Source organism: Cajanus cajan, chromosome 7 (genome assembly GCF_000230855.2).
Source record: "Cajanus cajan strain Asha chromosome 7, NIPB_CcT2T_4, whole genome shotgun sequence".
Classification (NCBI taxonomy): Eukaryota; Viridiplantae; Streptophyta; class Magnoliopsida; order Fabales; family Fabaceae; genus Cajanus; species Cajanus cajan.
This window is the reverse complement of record NC_138523.1, coordinates 42,297,301-42,323,533: the sequence shown is the minus strand read 5'-3', so window position 1 is coordinate 42,323,533 and position 26,233 is coordinate 42,297,301. Positions and strand designations below refer to the sequence as shown.

Sequence of the window (26,233 nt, the reverse complement as noted above, 5' to 3'; positions counted from 1 at the left end):
CTTCAATTTTAACTTATCAAAATAAAATTAAATTTTTTTTAATTTATACCAAAAAACTAAATACCTATTTATACGTAATATTTTTTTTATCTATGTGTATTTAATTAATTATGAGAGAAGAAAATATGAATTAAAAATATTTTTAATTTTTATAATATACTTGTTTTATATTTTTAGTTCCTATAATTATTTGAGTCTATTTTAATCTTCATAAAATATTAATTTTCAATTTTGGTGCCTGATGTTTTTTTTAAGTTCTTATAAAATGTAAACTTTTAATAAAATTTCTATAAAATCTTATTTTATGATTTTAGTTATTGATTTTTAAAATAAATATTTATCACATTATTAATAAATAGCAACAAAGATTAAAACTATAGAATAATTTTTTATAGGAACCAAAATAATATTTTTTTTGATAAAAATTAAAATCATAAAATTTATATATTACAGTAAAAAATATATTTAAATAAAAAATTGTATGTAATAAACTGTGTCAATTTTAATAAGAATAAGTGTTTAATTATTATATATATATATATATATATATATATATATATATATTAAAAGAGAAAAGAAAAAAAAGAAAGTCTTAGTCTATTAGTTCTGCCTAGGCCTATAAATTATGAGCATGTGCTTGAGCCTTATTGTTGTACCGAGTATTGACGAGAGTGTAGATTCTTTAACTATTCAATAATTCAACAATGAACTCAGCATCTCTTAATAGACAATTACAGGTGAATAAACTTGTATCATGAAAAAGAACACAAAAAAGAAGAAAAACAAATCTTTGACTCTGCACACAACAGACACACAAATGGTGCAAGAACCACTATCTATTTCAGTGTTTCCACATAACATGTTTATCATATCTACCCTTAATACCAAATCATCATGTCTTGAGTCCCCTCACCTTATCTGCGCTTCCATTCCCTAGATTTCCTCCCATCATCTGTTTCATCCCCTGACCTTAATTTTCAGTGTTGGCTTCACTTGTTTGGCTGCTTTCTTTAGCCTTAGCTTTCATATCTTTTCTTCCTCATCATCTTTTCTCTCACCAACCTTCAAAATCACCTTTGCATTGCTGTCCTCAGCTTTGTACTTGTACCAAGAGGCCCAGTAAAGGTAGTTAAAGAAATTAAGACAGCTTAGGATTGCTAAGAACCAATAGAACAAGTTGAGATTATTTTTGTTCAAGTCCAAACCATGCAACCACCCTTTTTTGCTTGGAGTGACCCTTTTGGTAACAGCATTGATGACATCCACAAAGATTGTGCTCAAGAAGTAGCCAAGAGACATGGACAAGTATGTGAAAGAAGTTGATAGTGACTTCATGTTTTCAGGTGCTTCTCTGTAGAAGAATTCTAGGAGTCCTACAAGAGTGAACATGTCTGCAATTCCAAATATAGCAAATTGGAAGGATAACCAAAAGAGACTTATTGGCCTTGAGGGGTCCTTCCTTCCTTGATTCCTTCTTTTCACTTCTACTATCCCAGCTACTGCCATTGAAATGGAAGAAAGTACTAACCCCACACCAACTCTTTGAAGATGTGTAATGCCAGAAGGGTGGTGAGTGATCTTTCGTGCGAATGGCACAAAGACGATTTCATAGAAGGGAATGAGGATGGCCAAGAAAAGAAGGGGGATAACAGGAATGGATGGTGCAGGCACTGTAAAAGAACCTAGTTTCAGGTTCATCACATTCCCTTGCTGGACCGAGAATGTTTGGAGCTGTGCTAAACAAGTGTTCATTATAATAGTACTGGCTAATATAGGTAGCATTCTTGTTAAGATCTTCACTTCTTCAACTTGTGTCACTGTGCACACCTTCCATGCACGTGGTTCATTGTTTTCCTGAAGAATGCTTGCTTTATCTAGAAACCTGATTCAACAAATAAGACCGTTAAAATAAAAATTATGTTGATGTCATCATTAATTATGTTCAACTATTAATATGCATGGTGATTTGATTTAGGCAACCCCTCTTTTTAAAAGAACTAAATCATTGAGCTTATGGCATGTATTGAGAAGGAAATTGCTTTCCATTTTCTCTGAGCCAACAAAAATAAATAAATAAACAAGAGTTTGATTGCAGGTAGCACTGTTGTTTTAAAACTTTTTTTCAACAAGTTGTTGTCAGAAACGTATTTATTTTCTTGTGTGTGTGATGTTTACAAGCGGTTCAGATATATTTTCCGTGATCATTCTCTGTATGGCTGCAGCTCCAAGCGTGCAGCAGTGAGAGTAGGGCCAGAGTCCTTGGCACTACCTACTCCGTCGTACATGAAGAAAAGAATCTCAACACGCCAAGGTGCTGGACCATGTATTAGTTAATTGTCTCATCACTCACACAACATCATTAGCCAGTGTGTGTAGCACTACTATGCAATGCAAGCTGTTAAGCATGAATCTTGAGCACGAGTGAGTCACCTCATTTGGTTGGAGTGTGCAATCTTCCCTGATGCACCGTCACACACCTCATAAAGTTCTTCATGAGACTCTGGCAGTGGTAGCTTTCTGTTTTTAATAGCCACAACAATAACCTGTGGTGAAACAAAACATGGTTGGTTTCTAGAAAATAACAATCTGAAATGAATTAAATTTGTGCAGGATGCATAAGGTAGTTTTAATTAACCTGCGCAATGGTGGAAAGGGGGCTTTGAGAAGAGGTTTTAATGCGGTAAAATGGCTTGCCAAGAGCAAGGGTCAGAAAGCCAATGGAGGAAGCTATGGTTATTATCAAAAATCCCCAGTGCCAAGCCTTTTGAGTGCTGATCCACACAACCCCAGTGACCCCTACAATTGATCCCGTGGTTGAACTGAGCAAAATCCAATTGAAGAAGCTAGAAAGAGCCTTTGCTTCTTTTGGATTCTTTTCATCAAATTGGTCAGCACCAAGTGGCACCATAGAGCCTCTTACTCCTCCCATGCCCAAAGCCAACAAATACAATGATGTGTAAAACATGACAGCTATGCCACCCTTAACACAGCTTGACTTGCCACAAGCCTGTGGTTGCAAATGGTCCAGAGAAGCTTGAACCGTGAGCATCACCAAAGCCTGTTGTAGGGAATGGCCATTATGAGAAACAAACTTTAACGTTTTTGAACCACTTTTGTCTCTTTGGACTAGGCCATTGGGATTTGGAATTTCCAAATAATAATATATAATTCAAAGAATTCAAACAGTTACCAAAATTTCGAGTGATCCGAAAAGCAGGCATGTGGTTAGTCTGCTCAAGTAAGTGTCCGAAATGAAGCCACCAACGAGGGAGAGCAAGAAAGTTGAACCCAAGAAGTTTGTGAGGGTGTCGGCTGAGCTGGCGAGATCAAAGTGCATGACCATGTAAAAGTATAGGACTAAGCTGACCATGTTTGCCACACAACCCATGTTGTCCAATGTTGATAACGCTGCAGGAATGAAATAAAATGAAGATACTTTACAAACTATTCTCATATCTCATAAGTCATAACAATCACATGAGTATTTGCTTCAACTATATATGCTTAGTGCTTACCAAAGATAAACATGGAAGCCCTGAATCCACCCTTTTTGGCTTGTTTTTCCTCCTTGTCTCCCTGCATGAATTTCAAAGTCGTTAACTAGACCCTTAGAGAGGAGAATGGAGATAGAGGATGAGGTGTTACTTACCATCCTGGAGTTTGAATTCAAACAAGATGAGTGATGGGAGGAAATGTTTTGAGCTGAGAGAGGATGGTGAAGAGAGAAGCTTTTAAAGGCGTGTTTGTTTTAAGTTTCGTTGAACTGAAATAAGCTTTGTGTTGGAACAGAACTTTAGAATTCGTGTTTTTGTTAAACCAAACACGCTATAATAAGTTAGTTCAGTGCCTTAAACTGTTTGCTTCTGCTGTCCTCTTTCCTATTTATCATGTTTCTCTCTCCTGGACTCTGCTTTGTCACTGGTTTCAAACTTACAGACACAAATTACGGGTTCAGAAAAATTGCTCGAGATTTTTTTTATTATTTCAAGATTACTAAATGAAGAAATCAACATTTCCCCAAATACCACCCTCACATCAACTTTTCACAATATTACTCTTTTTTTTCCTTACCAATATTCTAATTTGATAAAATAATTAAACAAATTGCCCTATTAATTAACTTTAGAGAAATATGATTCACTTAAATCTACTTATATATTTTTGTCTTTAATCATGAATCTCGTTTGAAGTTTTTAATCACTTAACAGAGTTAGCTCTTATATTTCCATACACAAAACTAAGAAAAAAAACATTATAATTTAAAATTATATATGATAAAATATTTCATTCTAATTATTATATAGATAAAAATAATACAATAATTTTTAACTATATTTTATTTCAAATTACAATATAGTATTAGTCTTTTAAATATTTAATTTGCATGATACCTCTATCTTAAGTATTTCATTTTTTTTATTTAACTCCAAGATTTCAATAAGCGTAAAAAATTGAGGCATGTAATGATATAATATTCAAATAAAATAGCAAAACAAAAAAAAATTAAATAATTAAATAAGATTAAATTACAATTTATTTGTATATATTAGTTTTTGAGGATAACACAATATATTTTTATATTTTGATTTGCGATAAGCATCATATTATAAGAGTCATTGTTGGTGTGATCTTTCAGTTTTGAATATAAAAGTTAACAATATTCTAATCAACTGGTTGATAATGTACGGGATAACCTATTTTTTCATATTATAATTTCAGCATTTGGATCCTCTGTGTGTGTTTGGATTTGCGTTTGAAAAATTGATTTACTAAAATCAATTTCGTGGATGTAGAAGCCATTTTTTTCAGCTTCAGCCAAAATCAATTTTCACCCTTAAAATTATGTGATGAAAAAAAACTCAAACATTTATTCAACAGGAAGAATCACGTTTTTGCACAAAAATACGCGTGTCTAGATCTCCAATCGCGTATCCAAACACGCTATATATTGTAGTTATAGTTTATATATAGAGACAAAGTTAAACTCAAAGTCACACACAAACTATAAATTGATGGAAAAACATTATTTTTAAATTGATTCACCCATTCAATAAGGATCTATTGATTTTAAAATATTTTCTTTTTTTAATTATTATTATATATATATATATATATATATATATATATATATATATATATATATATAAAACCTTTTAACACAAAAGTCTAACATTTTATATTTTATATTTTTCAAACTAAATCATATTTCATCTATTTTTGCTAATTTATTTGAAACCCCTCCCTAACTAAACAATGGTTTATTATTTTTTATCTTAGTTTTTAAATTAATATGTATACCTTTGTTCACATAATCACATATTACATAAAGGTAATTTATATGTTTCTCATATATTTGTTAGGCTTGTCTATAATTACCTGTATATATTGTATTAAGACATAAGCTAGCCCAGATAATGTAAGGATTGAGAACCTCATGAAAAACAATACAAGAAGTATTAGCCAATAAAGTAAAAGAAAACAAAGAAAGAAACAAAATTATAACTTTTAAAGTAAAAATTGATATTTAATTAATATTGTACAGGTTAGGCCATTCGGCCATACCCATTTGACATTACTAAAAGCAAGACCCCAATTGCCACCTTCAACAATCGATAGGAGAGGCCTATTTGACTGTGTCTTCCATACTGAGGATCCCTTACACCATTTGGTACAATCGGCAGCTGAATCGGACCATACCAATTAACATACCTCGGCACTTTCGGTGGCTGACGGTCGATCGACATCCCTGACAGTCGAGATAATTCAGCGAAGGTGATTTGTTGGTTGGCTAATCATTCCTAAGTGGTGGTTAAGGGTTAATCATATGTGTAAGTTAATTAACGGGATATTACCTAATTTGGTAATTCTAGTACAAGGCCCATTGAGGATTGAACCCATTAATGTCAGTATAAATAGTTTACATATCGAGGTAAAGTTACTGTTCATTTATTACTATCGATATTCATGTTTGTCTTGAATTGAGCGTCGAAGTGTCTTTTGCAGGTACTTTCTTCTATTGAAAAATCTGCTTGGAACTCTCGTTCAACCTTCAGATTACGAGAAAATTACTAGTATACTCTCAAACAGGTACAAATATTTTACAAGCAAGTCTACGTCTAAATGTTATGTAAATCTTAAACTCTAAATCTTAAACCGTAAAATATGTACATAAAACAAGTTTCTTTTAATTTTATAAAACAATATTGTTAATTGATATGATAAAATTGTACCAATAATAAAATTATATTTTTAATCATAATTTTTAGAATAGTTAGTTTATAAAAAAGTAGTCTTATTATATGTCAACTCAATCACTATAAAATTTATACAAAAGAAATTACAATTACTCAAAATTATTTTTAATTATAATGGATTTTAATATATATATATATATATATATATATAATTATAAAAATTATGTGTACCCAACTAAAAGAATTTACTTATTTATTTTTTTAAATCTATGATTTCATTTGAATAAATCAAATTAATTCCAAATTCTAAGTTTGAAGTAAAATATAAAATATTTGTACTCCTCCAAAATGTTAAATGTGATTTAACAAGTGTGAAAACATATTTATTAATTAAAATGGTCATATGTATTCATCAATTAAAATTAATTATAAAACAATTATTTATAAGGTATAAAAATTCTTAATAAAATAATATTACAATAAAATGAAAAATTATTTATAAGAGTCAGTTATATTTATTCAGTAATTAAATCCAGTTCTAAAAGTTAAAGAGATTAACTTTTGAAAATTATGCTATATACTTCACTTTAGTACTCTCATAAGAATACCTAAGATTAATTATATCTGTCCCTTTTGTATAATTATAATATAATTGAAGTTATGTCAGATATTATAGTGTATTTTACTTTTTACACAATGTAGCAATAATAATAATTGTCAAATGATATTCTTTTTTTCAATAACCGGACTAAATTGCAAATTTCATATAAAATCAATTTTAAAAAATTGTTATTACCCTTTATTAATTATAGAAATCAAAAAATAGAAGTAACTAATCTTATTATTTTCTCTTTATGATAAGCTTAAATTTAATAGGTTCAATAGAAAAAAAATCATTTGATATAAGTAAAAATTTCTTCAATCTCTATAAAGGACAAAAAATATATATATATACAAATAAATATGTTAATCTACTTAACGTAATATGTATGTGTCATATATAAATAAATTTGAATATGATATGACATTTCAATATATAGTTACCAATTGCTTTAAAAAAAATTAAAAAATTCCAATACATTGCACGGATTAACTAACTAGTTAATTTTTTTTGGTAAAGATAAAAAAATTACAAAAATAATCGCAATGAGGATTGAACCTAGATCCTCATACTTCTAACTACCCTAATCTTTAAATTCTAAACTCTAAACCAACTAGTGAATTATAACTATATAATTATACATTTATATAATTTATAACAATATATAAAAGGGATGTATCTATTTTCAACCATTTTTGGTCTTCACTTTAATGAGACGATTCTACCATTTTCTTTCACTTTTATATAATTATCGATTAGCGTAAAAATGTAAACCAAACTAACTCTTTTAGTATTATAATTGTGGTAATAGTGTATTAAACTAAGTTCATGCTTTTTACACCTTATTTTTTATTTGAATAAAATACACAGGATTAAGTATCTCAATTTTATTAGTTAATTAAAATCAATCTATATATATAAAAGACGAACCTCTATCTTGTACGAGAATATTTTTAGAAATTTTTTTTCATGAGAGAGTTTGTAGGATTTTTTTAATTTCTTATCTAATTCGATTTTTATTTATCATAATTATTTTATTAATTAAATATTAATATTTGAAAATAAATTATTAATAAATAAAATTATTTTTACAATATAAATTATTTATCATAAATTTAAAATATAATTTATATACTTTTTATACATAATTTATCATAAATTTTAATTATATTATATATAGTAAACATGTTATAATACTAATAAATATAAAATAGAAAGAACTAGTTGAAAAGTCGAGTTTGAGCGACCTAATTTCTCAACAGATTTGGAAAAAAGTAAAAAACTTCATAGAAGGAAGTCGGGTTTGAAGGGGATTGGAGTTCTTAGAAGGAAAAAAGAGTGATATCTCGACAGAAATAATGTGGGGTAGTATTTGGAAAAATAATAAATTTTTCTATAGTAATATTGACATAAAAAGAATCTATTATTGAGTAGTGACAGGGTCATCACAAATATGAAAGGGAAGGGAGAGAGGTTTAAGGCTGCTAATGCTTAATAATTATGGATGCTGAATCAATCAATGATGTTAATGAAGGCCAAGGCCAACATGTGTGCCCCACCACACTTTATATACATGCTTGTCTTTGCTGAACAATCCGTTTGAGGCCTTATCACTGTCCCTAAACTAGAAAGCTTTTCAGTAAAGCTCACGGGTCAAATTGAAAGGAAAGAGTATACTTATAGAAACTGGAGGGGAAGAAGGAACACCTTTCCCTGCTTTATGTATACCATGTGACCCATTGCCAGTGCCTATGTTATCAAATATTTATGTTCTTTACAGCTGAACCATGCACATTACCACATATATATCACATGCTTTCCCTAATAATATGCTCTTAATCATGTCCTTGGGATAACCTTCATAACTCGTAATTAATGGAGACATTGAATAGTTGGTGCTCAATTAAGTGTTTTGTGCTGTTATTAACATTAAATATGCATACATTAAACAAACTTGTGTCATAAGTTTAGATTTTTAGTATTTCTTAATACTGAGCAGGGGAATGAATGGGGTGGAAACTTGTCCTTGGTTTGGCACTAGACAGCATTGTCAGGCAGAAAAGGATCCAATATTTTCCTTGCTGTGGGAAAAACCCCAAGTACACATTCTTTTTTTTTTTTTTTTAATTTTAAGATATAACTTACGACTTTTATAAGAATAAAATGTATTTTTAGTTACGATTTTATGTTTAACTAGAGGTCAAATTCTTGTTTTTAATTAAAAAATATAAATACTAAATTATTTATATTAACGACTTTTGATGACAAAAGCAACAATTGGAGCTACCGATTTCATCAAAACCACTATTCCATCCTTGAGGGACAAGTGAAGGTAGATCGTTTCATTTGGGTGGTCAAAATACAGAGAAAAACAACAATTTTAATAGGACAAAGTTGATGTGTTACTTTAAAAAAAAATGTAAAACAAAGAAAACTCCATATTTTTGGGAACCAATTAACCAAGGTGGCAAGACCCCTCAAAATACATACAGCTTCAACTTGCCTCCAGGACTGTAAAAATTGTATAAGAAAAATAAATCCCAAGTCAAATACTAAAATTATGGGTCACATGATACAACTCATATGTTGTCCTTCATGTCCCACGGACCTCCATTGAACCCCATTTCCCCCCTCTTACCCTATCATAGGAAATTTAGTTTTGCCTTTTGCTTTGAACTTGTAGTCTAGATCCAATGATAAAATTCACATCCCAATTGAACTGTCTCTTTCAAAATGGCAATCTAACTTCAACTATCTCAATCATTCTAAATCTTTTTCTGTTTGAAAATCGCTATCGACTGAAAGCACTTTTCTTAGTTTTGGTATGTTCCACCATGTTTGATTGGTGCGTGTGAAGAAAAGCTGTGTGTTCGTTTCAATCTTTCAAGTGTGTCGTTTTGAAATTTTGACCTGCAAAATCTAACCGGCCATAGCTGTCCTGTAGTACGTGACAAGTAACCACGAGTGGTTTACAATTAGTCCTTCCTAGTTGCTGAGAAATAAAGACTCCAGATATCAATATCTGTTTTCAACTGCTTCTTGTCATAAAGAATTTGCAATGCACAAACCAGATAATGTTAATGTCCTTTGAATAGAATTCAAAACATTCCTTGTGATAAATGTCCTGCATTACAGATGGAATAGTTTTTCATTTTACACCCCACAAATATTCTCTATATATCATAGACAACTGGGATAAAACTATTATAAGCAACCATATTCTCTAAGCATTAAACACAAATATGTATTCACGACTTAAATTTGAAAATTTTAATTAAGCTGAATTGAAAACTAAGTGATGTATTTATACAACTGAGATAGCTTGGAATCATTCATTCGATTTAAACTTTAGAAACCAGCAAATATAGTGCCAACCTGTATGGAACAACCAGTGCCAGCAAATTCTGAGCTTAAACTTCAAAACTCAAAACTAAAAAAGCAGTTATTGTTGCCCATATCCCACTTCTCAAAAGCATAGGTAGTCAGAAAAAAATTCTCTTTTGGTTGAATTCATTATCATCTAGGCTAACATGTAAAGAATTAGGTTTACTTTGATGGAATAGAAAGTAGCATTTTATTGCCCTTGTGGGAGCTAATCAATAGCCACTTAGCTAGTAGCTAGGTCCACTCTTTTGGTTGAAAATTTTGGACCAAACCTAACAATTTTAGTCTGGATATGGTACACCCTTTTGCGGGTGTGTGGCTTTCTATGAATGAATATACTTTCATAAAGGCTAGAGATGCTTCTCTATCTCAAAGACACACCGTTATGGTCCTTAGTTCATAAATGTGATTTAGATAAAGCTAGATTTTTTAACCCCACCCTCCATGCTACATGCTTTTCATTGACATCCGTTCTATCACTTTTCCAAAGTGATTGAGTTGTTTCAACACATCTTCTGTTATCTTTTTCTTCTACGACTTCCTACTTCTAGACACATACACCGTGTTCCAGTAGTTTTCAACCTTGGCAGTTCTACTATTGTTGTTTCTTGTAGCCCACGACATCCTGTTGCTTTCTGACCATGCTGCGAATGTGTCGTTTCTGCGTATGCGTGTGAGCCTCATTCATCATTTTTTTAGTATATTTTGCAAAATGTGGCAAATAAAGAGAAATAAAATACGTGTTAATGTTGACAGGAAACGGAATTTCATCGACTAATCTAAGTAATCTTTAACTTTTATTAAATTCGTACGTTAATATTCAAATGTTGATACAAGAAAATAAATTAACAAAACAAAAAGCTTGTTCAAGTATAATAATAGTAGCTGTCATTGGCGTGTTGTGTGTGTGTAAGTTTATCATGTGTCGCTTCAATTTTACGATTATTAGTTTATTGTAAATTATAAAATGGATGGTGCCGCCTAAGGCTAAAATATGCATATGGATTGTATCAGTGATACTCCATAATTATTGCCAGAAACCAAAAACCAAAAACCATGGGAAGAAAGGTTGAGGGTACCATGTGTGTGGATTGTATTTGGAAAGAGGAATGTTAAGTTAGGTCCAATTGTCCAAAGTTGGGATAGTTTCTAATCAAGTGTAATATACAATGGGGTTGAAACCGAGACCATTGTTTAGTACGTGGACTTTAATTTCTTATTACATAGATTGAGCCTACTATATTTTTTTATCAGTCTACCTGGGATACTTTTTTGTTATATTATTAATCAAACAATAAAGTATGTCAATAAAATAAAGAACAATACTTTATTAAAACTAAAAATTAATAACGTGATAGATTGGGTCTGGGAAGTGGGAATACATATTTATCCCCAACAGAATTTACGAAGACTAAAGTATGTCATTCATTAATGAGAATACTATAAACCCTAAGTGCAGAGTCTTGATTCTTGAAAGGATGCTTTTGGCGGAGAAAGACTATAGAAGTTATTTTATCATATTTGATTACATTTTTGTTCAGTGATATTGTAGCGAAAGATCATAATGGCATTCCACGTTGATGAACTTTTATGATCATAATAATTGTTTAGACTCACTGCATGCCTGTATCAACATCCATCGAAAATCTTACCCGCAATCTCAGTGCCACATATATATATAAATTATTGTCATGAAGGAGAACAATGTTTACGACACTTTATCATCATGAAACAGCCATGTAGTATGATTAATTAAGATCAATCAACTTCAACTCAGTACTATTTGCTGGAATCAGAAATTCTTCTTTTACAAAAAAGTTGACACGTAAAAGAAACTCAGAATAGTGATGTTCTATAAATCTTCAATCTAATTCAGATTATGGAAGAATACAAAATGAAATTGATTTTTCTTATGGTGTCACCAGCTATAAATAATTAAGCAGTACACTCTACAATGTTACTCTTATTAACATCAACATGGAATATATATATATATATATATATATATATATATATATATATATATATATATCAATTTATACAATTTCATTCAGTATACCCAATGTTTAGATACAAAAAAATATATCCTTTATAAATTATTTAAATTTTATATAAGAATACATATTCATTTATATTGTTTTAGTGTAAATGGTTTTGTTAAAACTGTTCATACATATGCATTTATTTTTCACGAGAAGATATCAAATGAGAATTTTAATTAACATCGGTGGAAAAAAGAACACTACATGACTCTGATAAAAAAAGAAAAAGAAAATAACAAATCTATCATGATATATTTATACAATTATTAGAAATTATGTAGTTATTAAAAATAAAATGAAAGTGGGTACCAAATAAGAAAATCCTTTTTATTATTAGTATAGATTAAAATAAAAACATTTAATAATAATCATTAAAAATTAATGATTTAAATTACGTGTTTATTGCGTGATTTTGTTCTTTTTATGATAACATGAGATCTATAATTGAATTAACAAAGAAATTAATTTTAATCCAATAATCCAACAAATGTTGGTTCTCACTTTGTATTTTACATAATTATATTTATAATTTTGAGATATATAATTTGTTAAATTATAATTGAAAAGTACACTATTAATATAATTATCCTTACATGTATTACTAACTAGTGAAGTTGAGACACTTCGTACCCCCTATTAAAGATAAAATAAAAAAAAATTAAGTAATAAAAATATATTGATCTAATTGATATTATAATTAGTTCATTAATTTCAAGTTCTTGAATTTTGTTAAAAACATCATTTTTTCTAATTTTTTAAAATAGAAAGATATAATGATTAAAAAAATACAAAAATAATTACTAAAAAATTATTTTCTTTATATATTAGTATAAATATAGATAATATACTTGTACTACAACTTCAAAGAAATAATGAATATAAAATAAATGTCTACTTGACAACTTGAAATCTTCATAACAAGAAAATGTTTATTTAAAGGGCCTTTTTGCAGCATTTACAATTTATTTTATTTAAGAACTTTAAAAAACTATTTGGTAAAGTGTAACACTAATTACACAAAATTTCAATAAAGAGACTTGGAAAATAATAATATATTCATATTCATAAGATTTGGGCTATAAGTTTCATGGGATCTTTGGGCCATTAGATAAAATGGGCTAACAAGAAAAAGCCCATACAGATTCATTGAGGAGTGCGCGGGAAGTAGCTGTTTCTTTCATTTCTCGTTGTCGTTCTGCCGTCAGACACACCACTCTTCCATTTCGTTTTCTCTGCAAATTCCCGTTTCCTTACACAACCCAAAATGGGTATTAAGGTGTTCATCTTTTCATCACCCTATCCCTCTGTTTTTCCTTCAGTTTATTTCTCTTGATATTAATTTGTTAATGCCTATTATTTTCTAGGGTTTAACGAAGCTTTTAGCGGACAATGCCCCAAAGTGCATGAAGGAGAACAAATTCGAGAGCTACTTCGGTCGCAAGATCGCCATTGACGCTAGCATGAGCATTTACCAGTTCCTTGTCAGTACTACCCTTGACAACACGTAGCGTAGTTTCAACCGCGATACTGAAACGGTTATAGTTATGTTAACGTTACGTGTTATGTGTCTTTTATTTTTTTTTTATTGTTGCAGATTGTCGTGGGAAGAAGTGGAACTGAAATGCTCACTAATGAAGCCGGTGAAGTTACCAGGTATATGCAATAATCTCTTAATAGGTTTCAATTACATGAGCTTAATTATGATTTGTTTCATTTTCTTATTATAATAAAATGTTGTACACTTTGTGTGATGATGGTGTTCGTTTTGTATCTTATAGTCATTTGCAAGGAATGTTTTCGCGGACAATCAGACTTCTAGAAGCTGGGATAAAGCCAGTGTATGTATATATTTAGAATTTCTTAAATCTTTCTTTATTTGGAACTCTCTGAGTATGATTTGTTCTATAAATTGTGTATGCTGATTTTTTTTTTCTAATGCTGGTATGAAGTTATGTTTTTGATGGGAAGCCACCAGATATGAAGAAACAAGAGCTGGCAAAACGGTATTTTATTTGATTTTTTGTTATTTCTAGGTAGAAAGTTCTACTTTTTCTTTGAGTGTGTGTGTGGGGATGGGGGTTTGTATTATTTTTAGAATTGTTACTTATCAAAAGTTCCTCAATAATGCTTTTCACACTATAATTGTTACAGTTACTCCAAGAGGGCTGAGGCTACTGAGGATTTGTCAGAAGCCTTAGAGGTGTATGCGTAGTTTGCTGTTGACTTTCCTCTTTGGTTCCTTTTGTGCGTGCAATTTCTTGTGCTAAATCAATATATTCATATGTGGGCTGCTTTTTCTTGTCATTTAGACTGCCACTAAGGAAGAGATTGAAAAAATCAGTAAACGGACAGTGAAGGTAGGTTTTTGTTTCTTAGGTTCATTAATTTGAAATGTTTTGAACATTGTAGAGAAACAAACATGGTTTTTGGTGCATACTGCTGAGTCCATATCTCAATCTTCTTGCAGGTCACAAAGCAGCATAATGATGATTGCAAAGGACTTTTAAGACTCATGGGTGTGCCTGTCGTTGAGGTGACATTGCATTACTTGAGTATTTATTGTATTGTGTGTTTAGCGTCTGGTTAAAAGACTTTGGTCTCTACAGGCACCCTCAGAAGCAGAGGCTCAGTGTGCTGCTCTTTGCAAAGCTGGAAAGGCAAGTTCATATCTGTTGTCTGTTAGATTGTCGCTTTGTTTTATGAACTGGATTCTTGCAAACTAAAATGAAAAGATTGCTACTTATCCATTTTAAACAGATTTTATGGAAACAAAAAGATTGTCAAATATTACTTTAATTTATTTTTTACCACTTTTTCTTATAAAATGCATTTAAATTTCAGTTATGTTCCTTCTTCCATAGCTTTTGGTTTAGATAATCCTTTCTTTTGTTATGCCTTCAGATCATTTTATCAACTAATTCCTTCAAATTAATTGGCAGTATTTCTTTTAATTAAAACTTTCCTTTGAATTGATGTTGAATTTTTTGTATATATATTATAGGTTTATGCTGTGGCTTCTGAAGACATGGATTCCTTAACATTTGGAGCTCCTAAATTTCTTCGTCACTTAATGGATCCTAGCTCAAAAAAAATTCCAGTGATGGAGTTCGATGTTGCAAAGGTCCTTATAGCTTTCAACATGCATGACTTTTTTTTTTTCCCCTGATTGATCTGCTCATTTTGGTATTTCTTTTGTTTCAGCTTTTGGAGGAGCTAAATCTGACCATGGACCAATTTATTGATTTATGCATTCTTTCTGGCTGTGATTATTGTGACAGCATTCGAGGTATATTTTGGCCCATTTTTATTTCTATGATGCCTGGTCTAAGTTGGTTTTATGATTACTGTATGAGTTCTATATGCATATGTATATAATATAAATAAATATTAACGATAAATGGTGTGTCACAGGGATTGGGGGACAAACAGCTTTGAAACTCATACGTCAACATGGCTCTATTGAGAATATACTGGAGAACATAAACAGAGAGAGGTTCTTATCCTTTTAAATTTATTTTAAAAATCACTATTTCTTGTGTATGCAATTTAACATGTATTAATCATATGACATAACCTCGTGGAATAAGGTTTACTTGTTTCTATTTGTTATGTTTGTGCGGCATTACCAATTACAGACTTAGCCCCGGATATTTGGGTCCTTCTAAGTTTGATAGTAAGTTCATTTATATGACAACTGTGCCACAAGCCAACAACTACTTGCTTTTGTAATGCATTCATATCATGAGGGATTTTATTAATATATAGTTAGGCATTAGGCTACTTAATCAAGTGATTGATATAAAATTAATACTTCCTATTGACAATAAAATAACTTACTCTGTACATATCTTATTGTCCTATCTTATGATATTGGTCTTTCATCCTTGGAAATAATTATAGTGAGTGCATTGGTTCAGGTACCAGATACCAGATAGTTGGCCATATCAAGAGGCTCGTCAGCTTTTTAAAGAACCAGTGGTCTTAACTGGTGAAGAGGAACTTAATATTAAGTGGTCTGCTCCTGATGAAGAAGTAATTACTATTATGTTTGAGAACTGATATCCTTTCAAATCCATGTGGATTCACATATACAGACATACATATATTTGTCCTATTTATATATAGTGTTCTCTGGCAAGATAACTAGGTTGCATGATGTTGCCTTCTTACAGGGGTTAATAGCATTTCTGGTAAATGAGAATGGCTTCAACAGTGATAGAGTGACAAAGGTATGTAAAGCACTAAATCATATTATTATGGACTGTTTGAGTAGGGTATCAATAGGCTTTCGTTGCTTCTTCAGAAAAAAATTTATGATTTTTATATGAATGTTAGGGAATAGAAAAAATTAAAGCATCAAAGAGCAAGTCATCACAAGGCCGGTAAGTAATTCTTAAGTCATTGGATGTGAGTGTTAAACCTTTCTCTTTTCATGTCCTGTCTAACTCCTCTTTTTTCTCTTCCTAAAAACAACAGATTGGAATCATTTTTTAAGCGAACAGAAAATCCTTCTGTACCTATAAAACGCAAGGTATGTATCCATTATGTCTATCATCTTCACTAGATGTGGTCATCCATAATTATTTAAATTTTGAACAAAGCCTAGCAGGTTCTTTGCCAGAACATCTGTGGTCAAACTTCGGATTGGCTGTGTCTAATGTAGTTATTATGTTTTCTGTCCCAATTTATCTGCCTGAAACTAAATCAGGAATTATGGTCGTTGCATTATTTTCATCCTCTTATGATTTTATGATGATTATGAAAAAACTCTTCCCTTTCATGAAAAGTCTCACTAACTAACTCGAGTTGAGTAAAAAATAAAGTATATTTTGTGAGACTTTGTTTTTTTATGGTTGAATATCTGCTCGAAAATGTGATGATGAATGTTGTTGGGTATGGAAGAATGCAACTGAACACCCTGATTTGTGTGGCAAGCAATATATTTTTACCATAGTAGTCAATAGCGGCCGGAGCGGCCGCTATCGCGGCGCTCCGGAGCGGAGCGGCCTCACCCCGCAATCTCGCTGCTGTCGCGTGGCGGATTTGTGTAGCGGCCGGAGCGGCCGCGTCAGAGGCGGAGCGGAGCGGCACAAATCGCGGAATCGTGGGCGCGATTTCGACTTACCCTTCATTAAGGGTAAGTCAGTCTTTTCAATGGGGCTTTTTTTTGCCCTAAGTCTCCCTTTCCCTCTCGCGATTTCAATTGTCGCAGCCCTCTCTCGTCTCTCCCTCTCAGATTGTTTCTTCTTCTCTGGCGATCGTGCGTGCAGCTCCGACGAACTCCGGCTCCGACGCACCTCCGTCGCCGACGCGCCTCCCGGTCCGACGCGCCTCCAGCTCCGACGTGGCCGCAAGCTCCGATGCGCCTCGCTTAGTTCGTCTTCTCCTTCGAGTATTCTCTCCTTTATGTACATTGCAACATAATTTGTTTTTTAATTTTTTATTAAATTATTATTATTATTTTTAATTTCTGATTAAATTTAATTCAACAAATTTTATTTTTAAATTCTGATTAAATTTAATTCAACAAATTTTATTTTTAGTTTCTGATTAAATTTAATTCAGCAAATTTTATTTTTAATTTCTAATTAAATTTAATTCAGTAAATTTTATTTTTAATTTCTGATTAAATTTAATTCAGCTGATTTTATTTTTAATTTCTGATTAAATTTAATTCAGAAAATTTTATTTTTAATTTCAGAAAATTGTATTTTTAATTTTTGATTAAATTTAATTTATCAGATTTGTTTTCTGATTAAATATAATTCAACAATTTTTAAAAATTTCTTTTCTACTTTGTTTTGGAGACATTTTATATTATGTATTGTTTGAGTACTATGAACTTTTAATTATTAAAAAAGTTTAATGTATGAATTTAGAGTTATTTTTTTGTTTTTTTAGCTTATATATATATATTATTAATTATTTAATATATATAAATTAATATTAAAATAGCGGTTATCCCGCTCCGCGTCATCCCGCTATCCCAGTTTTAGGGTTGACCGCTCCGCGCCGCTATCCGGGATTGACTACTATGATTTTTACTATCATCTTCACCCAAGTTTGGATTTGGAGCTCTTCAGCTCCTTTTCTGTTCCCATATTTTTTTCATTAGTAATAATGGGATGCCTTTTCTTCCAAGTCAGATAAAATAACCAAAAATAGGAATTTTTTCCCCATATTACAAGAAATCTTTCAGTTGACATGCTAGATAATTTTGGCTACACTTAATGACAGGAAATCAAATGCATGCTTAGATCTTTCAAACCAACAATTGAGCATAAGATGTTTTCTCTGCAACCTTCTAACTGGTCAAGGCCCACGGTTTTTGGCAAGTTGAGCTTGCCAAAATATAATATGGGTTCCAAGCTCTGTACCTTTGTCTAGAGGTGTCTGCTATTGGTGTCTGAAGCTGAATAGCCCTGGTGAACCTCCAAAGTCATTCTGTTCTTATGCATAGTCTATCTTTTATTAACCAACATAAGTGTTAACATGATTACAATAAGTTTGTGGAATTTTAAATTATGGCCTTTTACAATCTGTTCTGGTATCATAATAATTCTTTGACTAATTTTGGCTTCACTTTTAATTCCTTTAGCACATGGGCTTGTGAATCTTGTCTTTCACTATTTTAGATTTGTATGAAGTCTCATTGGTTTTCTCATACAGAAACATGGTCTAATTAATTAGGCAGAGGCAGAGAAGTGGAGACTGGAGAGTTTGTTTTATCTTGTTTGTATGTCCTTTATGCTGTGTCTTTGTTAAGGAGATGTCTTATCTTCCTTTTCCTTTTTGCTGTTTTTCACCATTTCTCTCTAATAATATGTTTTATTATCCAAAAGAATATTGATTATATCAGGCCATCCATTTGATATATATTATTAGCTGCCCCAATTGGTGTTCCAAGCCCAAGCCCCACTCCTGCATGGCGGTAGGGTGAGTGAGGGGTTAAGATTTTTAATTTGAACAAAGGTGAATTGATAATAAATCAGGAATTACATAATATTTATATTGATAATCATTATCTATATTGATGTATTGATAATAAAGCCCGACATGGGCATTAAAGTTGGAATGACATAGTATTATGTCGCAAAAATAAATTGGCATCCTACTTGTACTTGAGGTGGCTACTTTAAATACTGATCAGAATTTTAGGTTGGCTACTTGGCAAAGCCCAAGTAAAGGGTTTGTCCCCTTTCTTTACAGTTTACACTAAGAGCAGCAATGAAGCACCATCTCTCAAAATATCTGCTGATAGTAACTAAACAAACAAATTACTGCTTTTATGTTAAAGATGCGCAACTCAAAATACTAAAGCAGCCAAAGCACCGGAGAACAAATTACTTTTCTGGTTTAGAAGGTCCTTGCTTTGACAATTTTGTTTTTGGACAGGAAACGCCAGAGAATAAGGCCAAAGAGACCAACAAAAAGGCCAAGGCTGGTGGTGTTAAGAAGAAGAAATAGTTGGCTTTGTGTCCCGATAAGGTTAGAGTTCTGGATGTGCTTAGAATTTTTCAGCACGTATTTATGTGACAGTCCCTTTGCATGCTTCGCATCTTTGACTGTGCCTCTATTTTCCCTTGGTTTGTTGCAGTTAGCATGAAGGAGGATCAATTTGCAATCCAGATTGGCAGTCTTCCAAATTGTAAAATATTTGTGAGGTAGGTTTATGGAACTTGACTAATGTGAGCTACAGAATTCTGCTTCTTTCATAGAAGGACAGTTTGAGATGCGGTATTTCTTTTGATAGCCACTCTTAATCCTCCATTCTGGGGTTTAATTTAACTTGTGGTTTCCTTTCCTGACGCATCGCATGATTATTTCACTGGCTTTTGTCAATTCTGGATATTTCCGTTTTGTTGGAAGATTCTACACTAAAAAAATAGTATCTAATTACGTAGTGTACTTTATGAGATGGGTATTGGGTAACATCTAACTAAAATTTATAATAGCCTTTATCCAACATAAGCCGAAAAATATTAAAAAAAATTCAATGCAATACTGTCACTGGTTGAAAAATAAATATACCCGGGGCTGGATATTCAAAACAATAAAGTAGGAAAAGAACTAGGGGAGGAATAGTGATGCCACTCTAACAATAATAATGCCAATTTGTTATTACTTGATACTTATTTATGCAAAATTGATTTTGATGGCGATTGGCAGTTAGTGAGTGTAATAACTTAAATGATAAGACATTACTTTTCCGAGACTACAGAGAATTAGCTAAATATTGTCCTAAAAATATTTATCACCGAGTTGTATGTTTTTTTGACAATAAATGAGATTAATAGGAATGGTAAGTGATTACCTTTAAATTTAATATGGTGCTTGAAATAATTGAACATTTGAGTAACAACTCCCTTGTAATCGAGTGTGCACCCGCTCTCTGTCGAGCATATAAGGGTGGGGCATACCGAAATTGAATTTAGTTGGATTGGAGGTTTGTCATCTCTCATCTTCATCTTCGATATTATTATTATTTTTCCTTTCCTTTTGTGTTTCTCATGGGTATTAGATGTTTCCACACCTTTTGAAAGTGGAGCAAATTTCCGTTAAGCAAAAAACCCTTGCATTATGTTATGGGTAAAGTCGGCCTACATGGTTGCTATAGTTACCAACCGAATCACGGTTCACTGTTTTTAACGATTACAAAATTCACATTTCTGGTTGTTTGATAAAGTAGGATAATTCTTTCTTACCAGTCGGCTCTTATGTGACAAAATTCACATTTATTGTTATGTTTTGAAGTCGACAAATATAATTATAAGCTGAAATTTCCAACCAAAAAACTTAAGGTCGTTGGTTCATTAGAGGCTTGAAAACAATGAATTAATCGTGGTGGGGCTCAGCGTAGCCTATCTTTTAACAAGTGTGTTTATAGGCTAGGGGAGGGGAGGGTGTGTGCCAAAGAAGCTAAGGTTGAACCCTATGATTCGCAGGACTGTGTGCTACACAGCCTACACAGTGTTCCTCTCTACTAATATAGTGGATGGTGAATAGTGATTGTAAAGATTTTGATGTAACACAAAAGTTACCTAAAATTCCTTCAATTCAGTGTGCAATCAACTCATTGCATGAAATTAAACATCTAAAAATTTACATTTATCTAAAATTATTTTGGGCGATATTTCAGCGTGATAACAGAAAATCGAAAGTGAAACCAAACACGTACTGAAGATAAGAATTGACAGGGATTAAAGAGAAGCAAGTCCTATAATTAAAAGAAAAGGTTTGAATTTGGAGGGTGATCTGAGTTTTGTCTTGACTTAGCAAGGCTCTTCCCATGCAGGTACGAAACGCATAAGAATAAGGCACAACCTCCATTATTAATAGGACCACCGCCGTCCACCATTAACATTTTTAGAATTTTTACTGAAAAAATATTTTTTTTTAGAAAAAAAATACCCAAATGCCCCCCTCCCCTTCATTTACACAATTAGAACTGATCATTGTAGCTGAGCTGCATTTCCTCCATTGCCGGCGACTTGTCGGAATTCGGTTCTCAATTTATATATATATAAATTGAATTTGTTATTTAAAATAAGAATTTAAAGTTAAATAAAAATAAAAAATAAAAATATTATCATTAAAATTAAATTAAATTTATAAGTAAAATAATAAATAATATTATATTTATATATATATATAAATGTGTGTTAATAATTTTTAATATTGGTATGTTATTTATTATTTAAATATAATATATTAATTATTATTTAAATAAAAAGTTAATTATTATATAAAATAAAAATGTTAATTATTATTTAAATATAATATATTAATTATTATTTAAATAAAAAGTTAATTATTATATAAAATAAATAAGTTAATTATTGTTTAAATAAAATAACTTAATTATTATTTAAATAAAATAACTTAATTATTATTTGAATAAAATAAATTAATTAGTATTTAAATAAAATAAGTTAATTATTATTTAAATAAAATAACTTAATTATTAAAAATAAAATAACTTAAATATTACATTGATGAAGACAGAGTGCATTAAAAATAAAAGTTCATAACAATATGACATTAATACAAAATGAATTACATAAGATTTAATCTTGGTAGTGGTACTTAGTTCCACTTTGAGTGCGATGTCTGTTACGTCCTAGGTTACATCGTGGTGGTTGTTGCTCTACAGGATTTGAATCATCATTAAGGACTGGTTGTTGGAATGTAGCTGAGGAACTACCAGGTTCATTAGTAAAATCCGGTTGGTAAAGAAATTTCATGTATGATTGTACTGAAGATGAAGTTGTAAAATCTACTCCAAATAAGTTTGTAAAGAAATATTCTGAAGTTGTTGCAAACAAATATTTTCTGTCAATTATGTTTTCTTGTGGCATCATGTTGTGTGGAGGATTTGAAACATGCTGGTGACTCTCTTCATACGACGTCATGGAAGTCGCACTGGTTTCAAATGTGGTGATAGTCCTTCATTGTTGGTGAGTCTTAAGATCTTGTAGTAGTCATGGCACATATAGAAAATAGATGGAATTGACCAAGTACCATTTCATATATTCTCATGTGTGAAATAATGAGTCTTGCATTGGATGATCCATTAATGTATGTTCACATTTATAATTTTATATGTCGATCCATTGAGCATGTCTTGTAACCCAATTTTCATTCAAATTATTGGGTGGAGAAGGGACATCTTGAAAAAGATGAAACTGTAATTTCACTCTATCTGATTAGTGTAATTTAAAAATTGCAAAACAAATGATGGGGGTACATGAAGTCCACAATTGGGCATCTCTATATACTTGCATGGGTATTAATGTTTGCAAGCCTTGATATGGAGCTCATGAAAACTACAAATAAATTAAACTTTGCTACTTAAGATAATATATAAGGTTAGATGAGATGTGATGTGAAAATTTCAAAAAGTTTACATCTCATGCTCGCATGTTATTGCTACATGCTTACACGCACACTACAATTTTAACACCTACATATCTCCCGTCTATACTTTACAACAAGTCTCCAAGGTATATGAAGGACAATTTGGGAACTGAGACACAAATTATTGGCCAACTTACATTGGCCTAATTTTGTGTCCAAATTCAAAATTTAAAAGAACTTTCAAGGGTTGACCCAAGTCAAGTAGAATAAGAATAGAGACGGACATTAGAGAATAACAAAGTTGTGTAAAACATTATTCTTATTGTCACACCTCTGGTCACAAAGAAGAGATGTTCAAACATTGTTCAAGGGCGTCATTGATTTATTTAGCCTACAACTAATTTTCTTCAATGTATAATTTCCAAATTAATAATTACCTTATTTTGTTAATTATTAATTTAGCATATTAATATTATAAATTATTAACAAAAATTTACATATTTAAATAAATCTAATAAATTATTACAATTATAAATTATTAAAACTATACATTATTAATATATTATTTTATATACAAATTTATTTTAATTATAATAACAATATTTTATATTTTAATTATATAATTAATAAATTATAATTTTACATTTTTTTTTTGAAAAGAAAAGCTACTCGAAATTCGACTTCCCAGGAACTAAATTTCGATAGCCAAAGTCACGCCAAAAACACACTATAGCAAGTTAGAATTCGACTCCCCAGGGATCGAATTTTGAACCTGCATAGTAAACAGGTTTATTTGGGGAAATAAACCTTGGGGTCCCATGTGGGTATTTTTTTAAAAAAAGTTATATATGTACAAAATTCAACATTTTTAACATGTTCATATTGAGATTCTTTGCATTTTGTATAAGCTTTTAGTAATTAATGCTAATGAATTGTCAATTTATCAATCTATTTATAATTTAAAAGTTGAGTTACACTCTATCATATTGACATGTCATTATAAAACTAATTTTACATGTTATATTGTCGACATATTTGTTTATGTGACAAATTCTCTAAACTAACTCTTTAAACTTCTATTTTTTATCATATTTTCCCTTTACTTTCTATATATTACATTTTTCTGTATTCTATTTAATCGAACTCTCATATCTCTGTATTACTTTTTTTCATTTCTTTTTTCACTATTCTCAAATTGTCACACATTTTATCTAATTTATTTCTTACCTGCATTGAACTTGAATTTTAAATTATTTGTTAATATGCAACTATTTATTCTGTAGAAAAATGAAGGAAAAATAAATTGTTAAAGTAACAATGATATATTATTTATATAGTATTTTCTATTATATTATTTTTATTATCCTTCTATATTTGTATTGGGTAACAAATAGCTTCAAATTATATTTAATTAGTTAATTATTAATTATATAAATAATCATGTTAATTAATAATTAAGAGATTAAATTTAATTAAATTTTTTGTTATAAAAAAATAAAATACAAATAATATTATGCAATTAATTTTACATGTTGTCATGCCAACATATTTGTCTATGTGAGAATTTTTATCATATTTTCCTTTACTTCTATATATTACATCTCTCTGTATTTTATTTAATCAAATTCTCATTTTTTCTCTATTGTCTAATTTTTATTTGATTATCATCATCAAAAAACTACTACTTTTTTCTCTTCCTTTTTTTTTTCCTCCTCTACCTTTTATATTATATATTTATGTTCTATCTAATTTATCTCTTATCCTCTTTATTTAATTTTCATCTCACATGGAAATCTTTCTCAAAAAAATGAAAGGAACTATTTTTTTCTTCCTTTTTTTTTCTTTTTCTCTTTTACCTTTTATATTACATATTTACGTTTTATCTAATCTATCTCTCACCCTCTTTGTTTATTTTTTCATTTCACATGGCAATTTTTGTTAGAAATAAAAGGTACTATTTCTTCTCTCTTTTTTTCTCCTCAACCCTTTATATTACATATTTATATTTTATCTAATTTAATTGCTATGCTCTTTATTTAATTTTTATCTCACATGATAATCTTTGTCAGAAATAGAAGGTATTACTTTTTTTCATTTCTTTTTTTACTATTTTTAATTTCTCTCACATTTTATCTAATTTATTTGCTACCTGCATTGAACTTGAATTATAAATTATTTGTTAATAAGTAACCATTTGTTTTGCAGAAAAATGAAGAAAAAATAATTTATTAAAGTAACAATGATATATTATTTATATAACCTTTTTTATAATATTATTTTTATTATCCTTTTATATTTGTATTGAGTAACAAATAGCTTCAAATTATATTTAATTAAAAAATAATAATTATATAAATAATTATATTAATTAATAATTAAGAGATTAAATTAAATTAAATTTTTTCATAAAAAAATAGAATACAAAAATATTATGCAATTATTATTAATTATGAGTAACATAAAAAAACATTTTTTTAGTAAAAAACTATAATGTGTGATAATCTAAAATCACTTTTAATATGTAATTATATATGAATTAATGATTTTATTAATTAAGAGATTAAATTTTATTAAATTTCTAGTTACAAACAAATTAGTTTTAATTATAAATAGAAATGAAGCAATATTAATTGATATTAATTGTAGACTAAAATATTCAATCATTACTTTATTATTTAAGAAATTTAATTTGATTAAATTCTTCGTTTTCAAAAAATAATAAATATTATAGTAATTAATATTAATATTAATATTAATTATAAACCATTATTCAAAAAATTGTTTTTTTCTGAAACCTAATAATTATTATTAATTAACATTTATGTTCATTAATAATAAAAATAATAAACTTCTAATTAATATTAATTCTAAACAACAATAAAAAAAATTTTGGACAAACCTCTTAACAATTGGATTTGTATATGAGGAGTTATATATTTAAAAATAATGAATATATGTATATTCTTTATTATCAATTTATTAATTTCATAAAATATTAAAATAGACTATTTTATAATTTGGTTATAAAAAAATATTTATTTAGATATATTACCTTTAGTTATGAACTTTTAAAAGATTATTTATTTGAATCTTATATTTTTGAATTTGAATCTAACAAAAAAAATGATGAAATATTATATAAATATAAATGTAAA

General features: G+C 29.9%; 2 protein-coding genes across 3 annotated transcripts; one reads left to right on the top strand and one right to left on the bottom strand.

Moving 5' to 3' along the window:
* Positions 1-694: 694 nt before the first annotated feature.
* On the bottom strand, positions 695-3,907 carry LOC109809835 (protein NRT1/ PTR FAMILY 4.5). Its single transcript, XM_020373236.3, has 6 exons — positions 3,650-3,907; positions 3,516-3,576; positions 3,191-3,408; positions 2,636-3,058; positions 2,431-2,543; positions 695-1,882 (listed from the first exon to the last, which is right to left on the bottom strand). Exons 1-6 carry the CDS (start codon positions 3,650-3,652, stop codon positions 1,024-1,026), a joined length of 1,677 nt encoding a protein of 558 aa, XP_020228825.1. The 5' UTR covers positions 3,653-3,907; the 3' UTR covers positions 695-1,023.
* Positions 3,908-13,339: 9,432 nt separating this feature from the next.
* LOC109809889 (5'-3' exonuclease family protein) lies at positions 13,340-20,029 on the top strand. 2 transcript variants are annotated; one of them, XR_014427844.1, is made up of 19 exons: positions 13,340-13,497; positions 13,586-13,702; positions 13,816-13,874; positions 14,000-14,059; positions 14,171-14,224; positions 14,373-14,421; positions 14,531-14,578; positions 14,689-14,754; positions 14,828-14,878; positions 15,223-15,342; positions 15,423-15,507; positions 15,633-15,714; positions 16,139-16,253; positions 16,394-16,450; positions 16,557-16,603; positions 16,698-16,752; positions 18,459-18,646; positions 19,617-19,709; positions 19,819-20,029. XR_014427844.1 is itself a non-coding variant. In XM_020373306.3 (18 exons), the coding sequence occupies exons 1-17, from the start codon at positions 13,486-13,488 to the stop codon at positions 19,686-19,688; spliced, it is 1,149 nt and encodes a 382-aa protein (XP_020228895.1). In that variant the 5' UTR covers positions 13,341-13,485; the 3' UTR covers positions 19,689-19,709; positions 19,819-20,029. The 2 variants fall into 2 exon arrangements, 1 of the variants encoding a protein (XP_020228895.1); XM_020373306.3 differs by lacking the exon at positions 18,459-18,646 and having other exon boundaries at positions 13,341-13,497.
* The last annotated feature ends 6,204 nt before the right edge of the window (positions 20,030-26,233 follow it).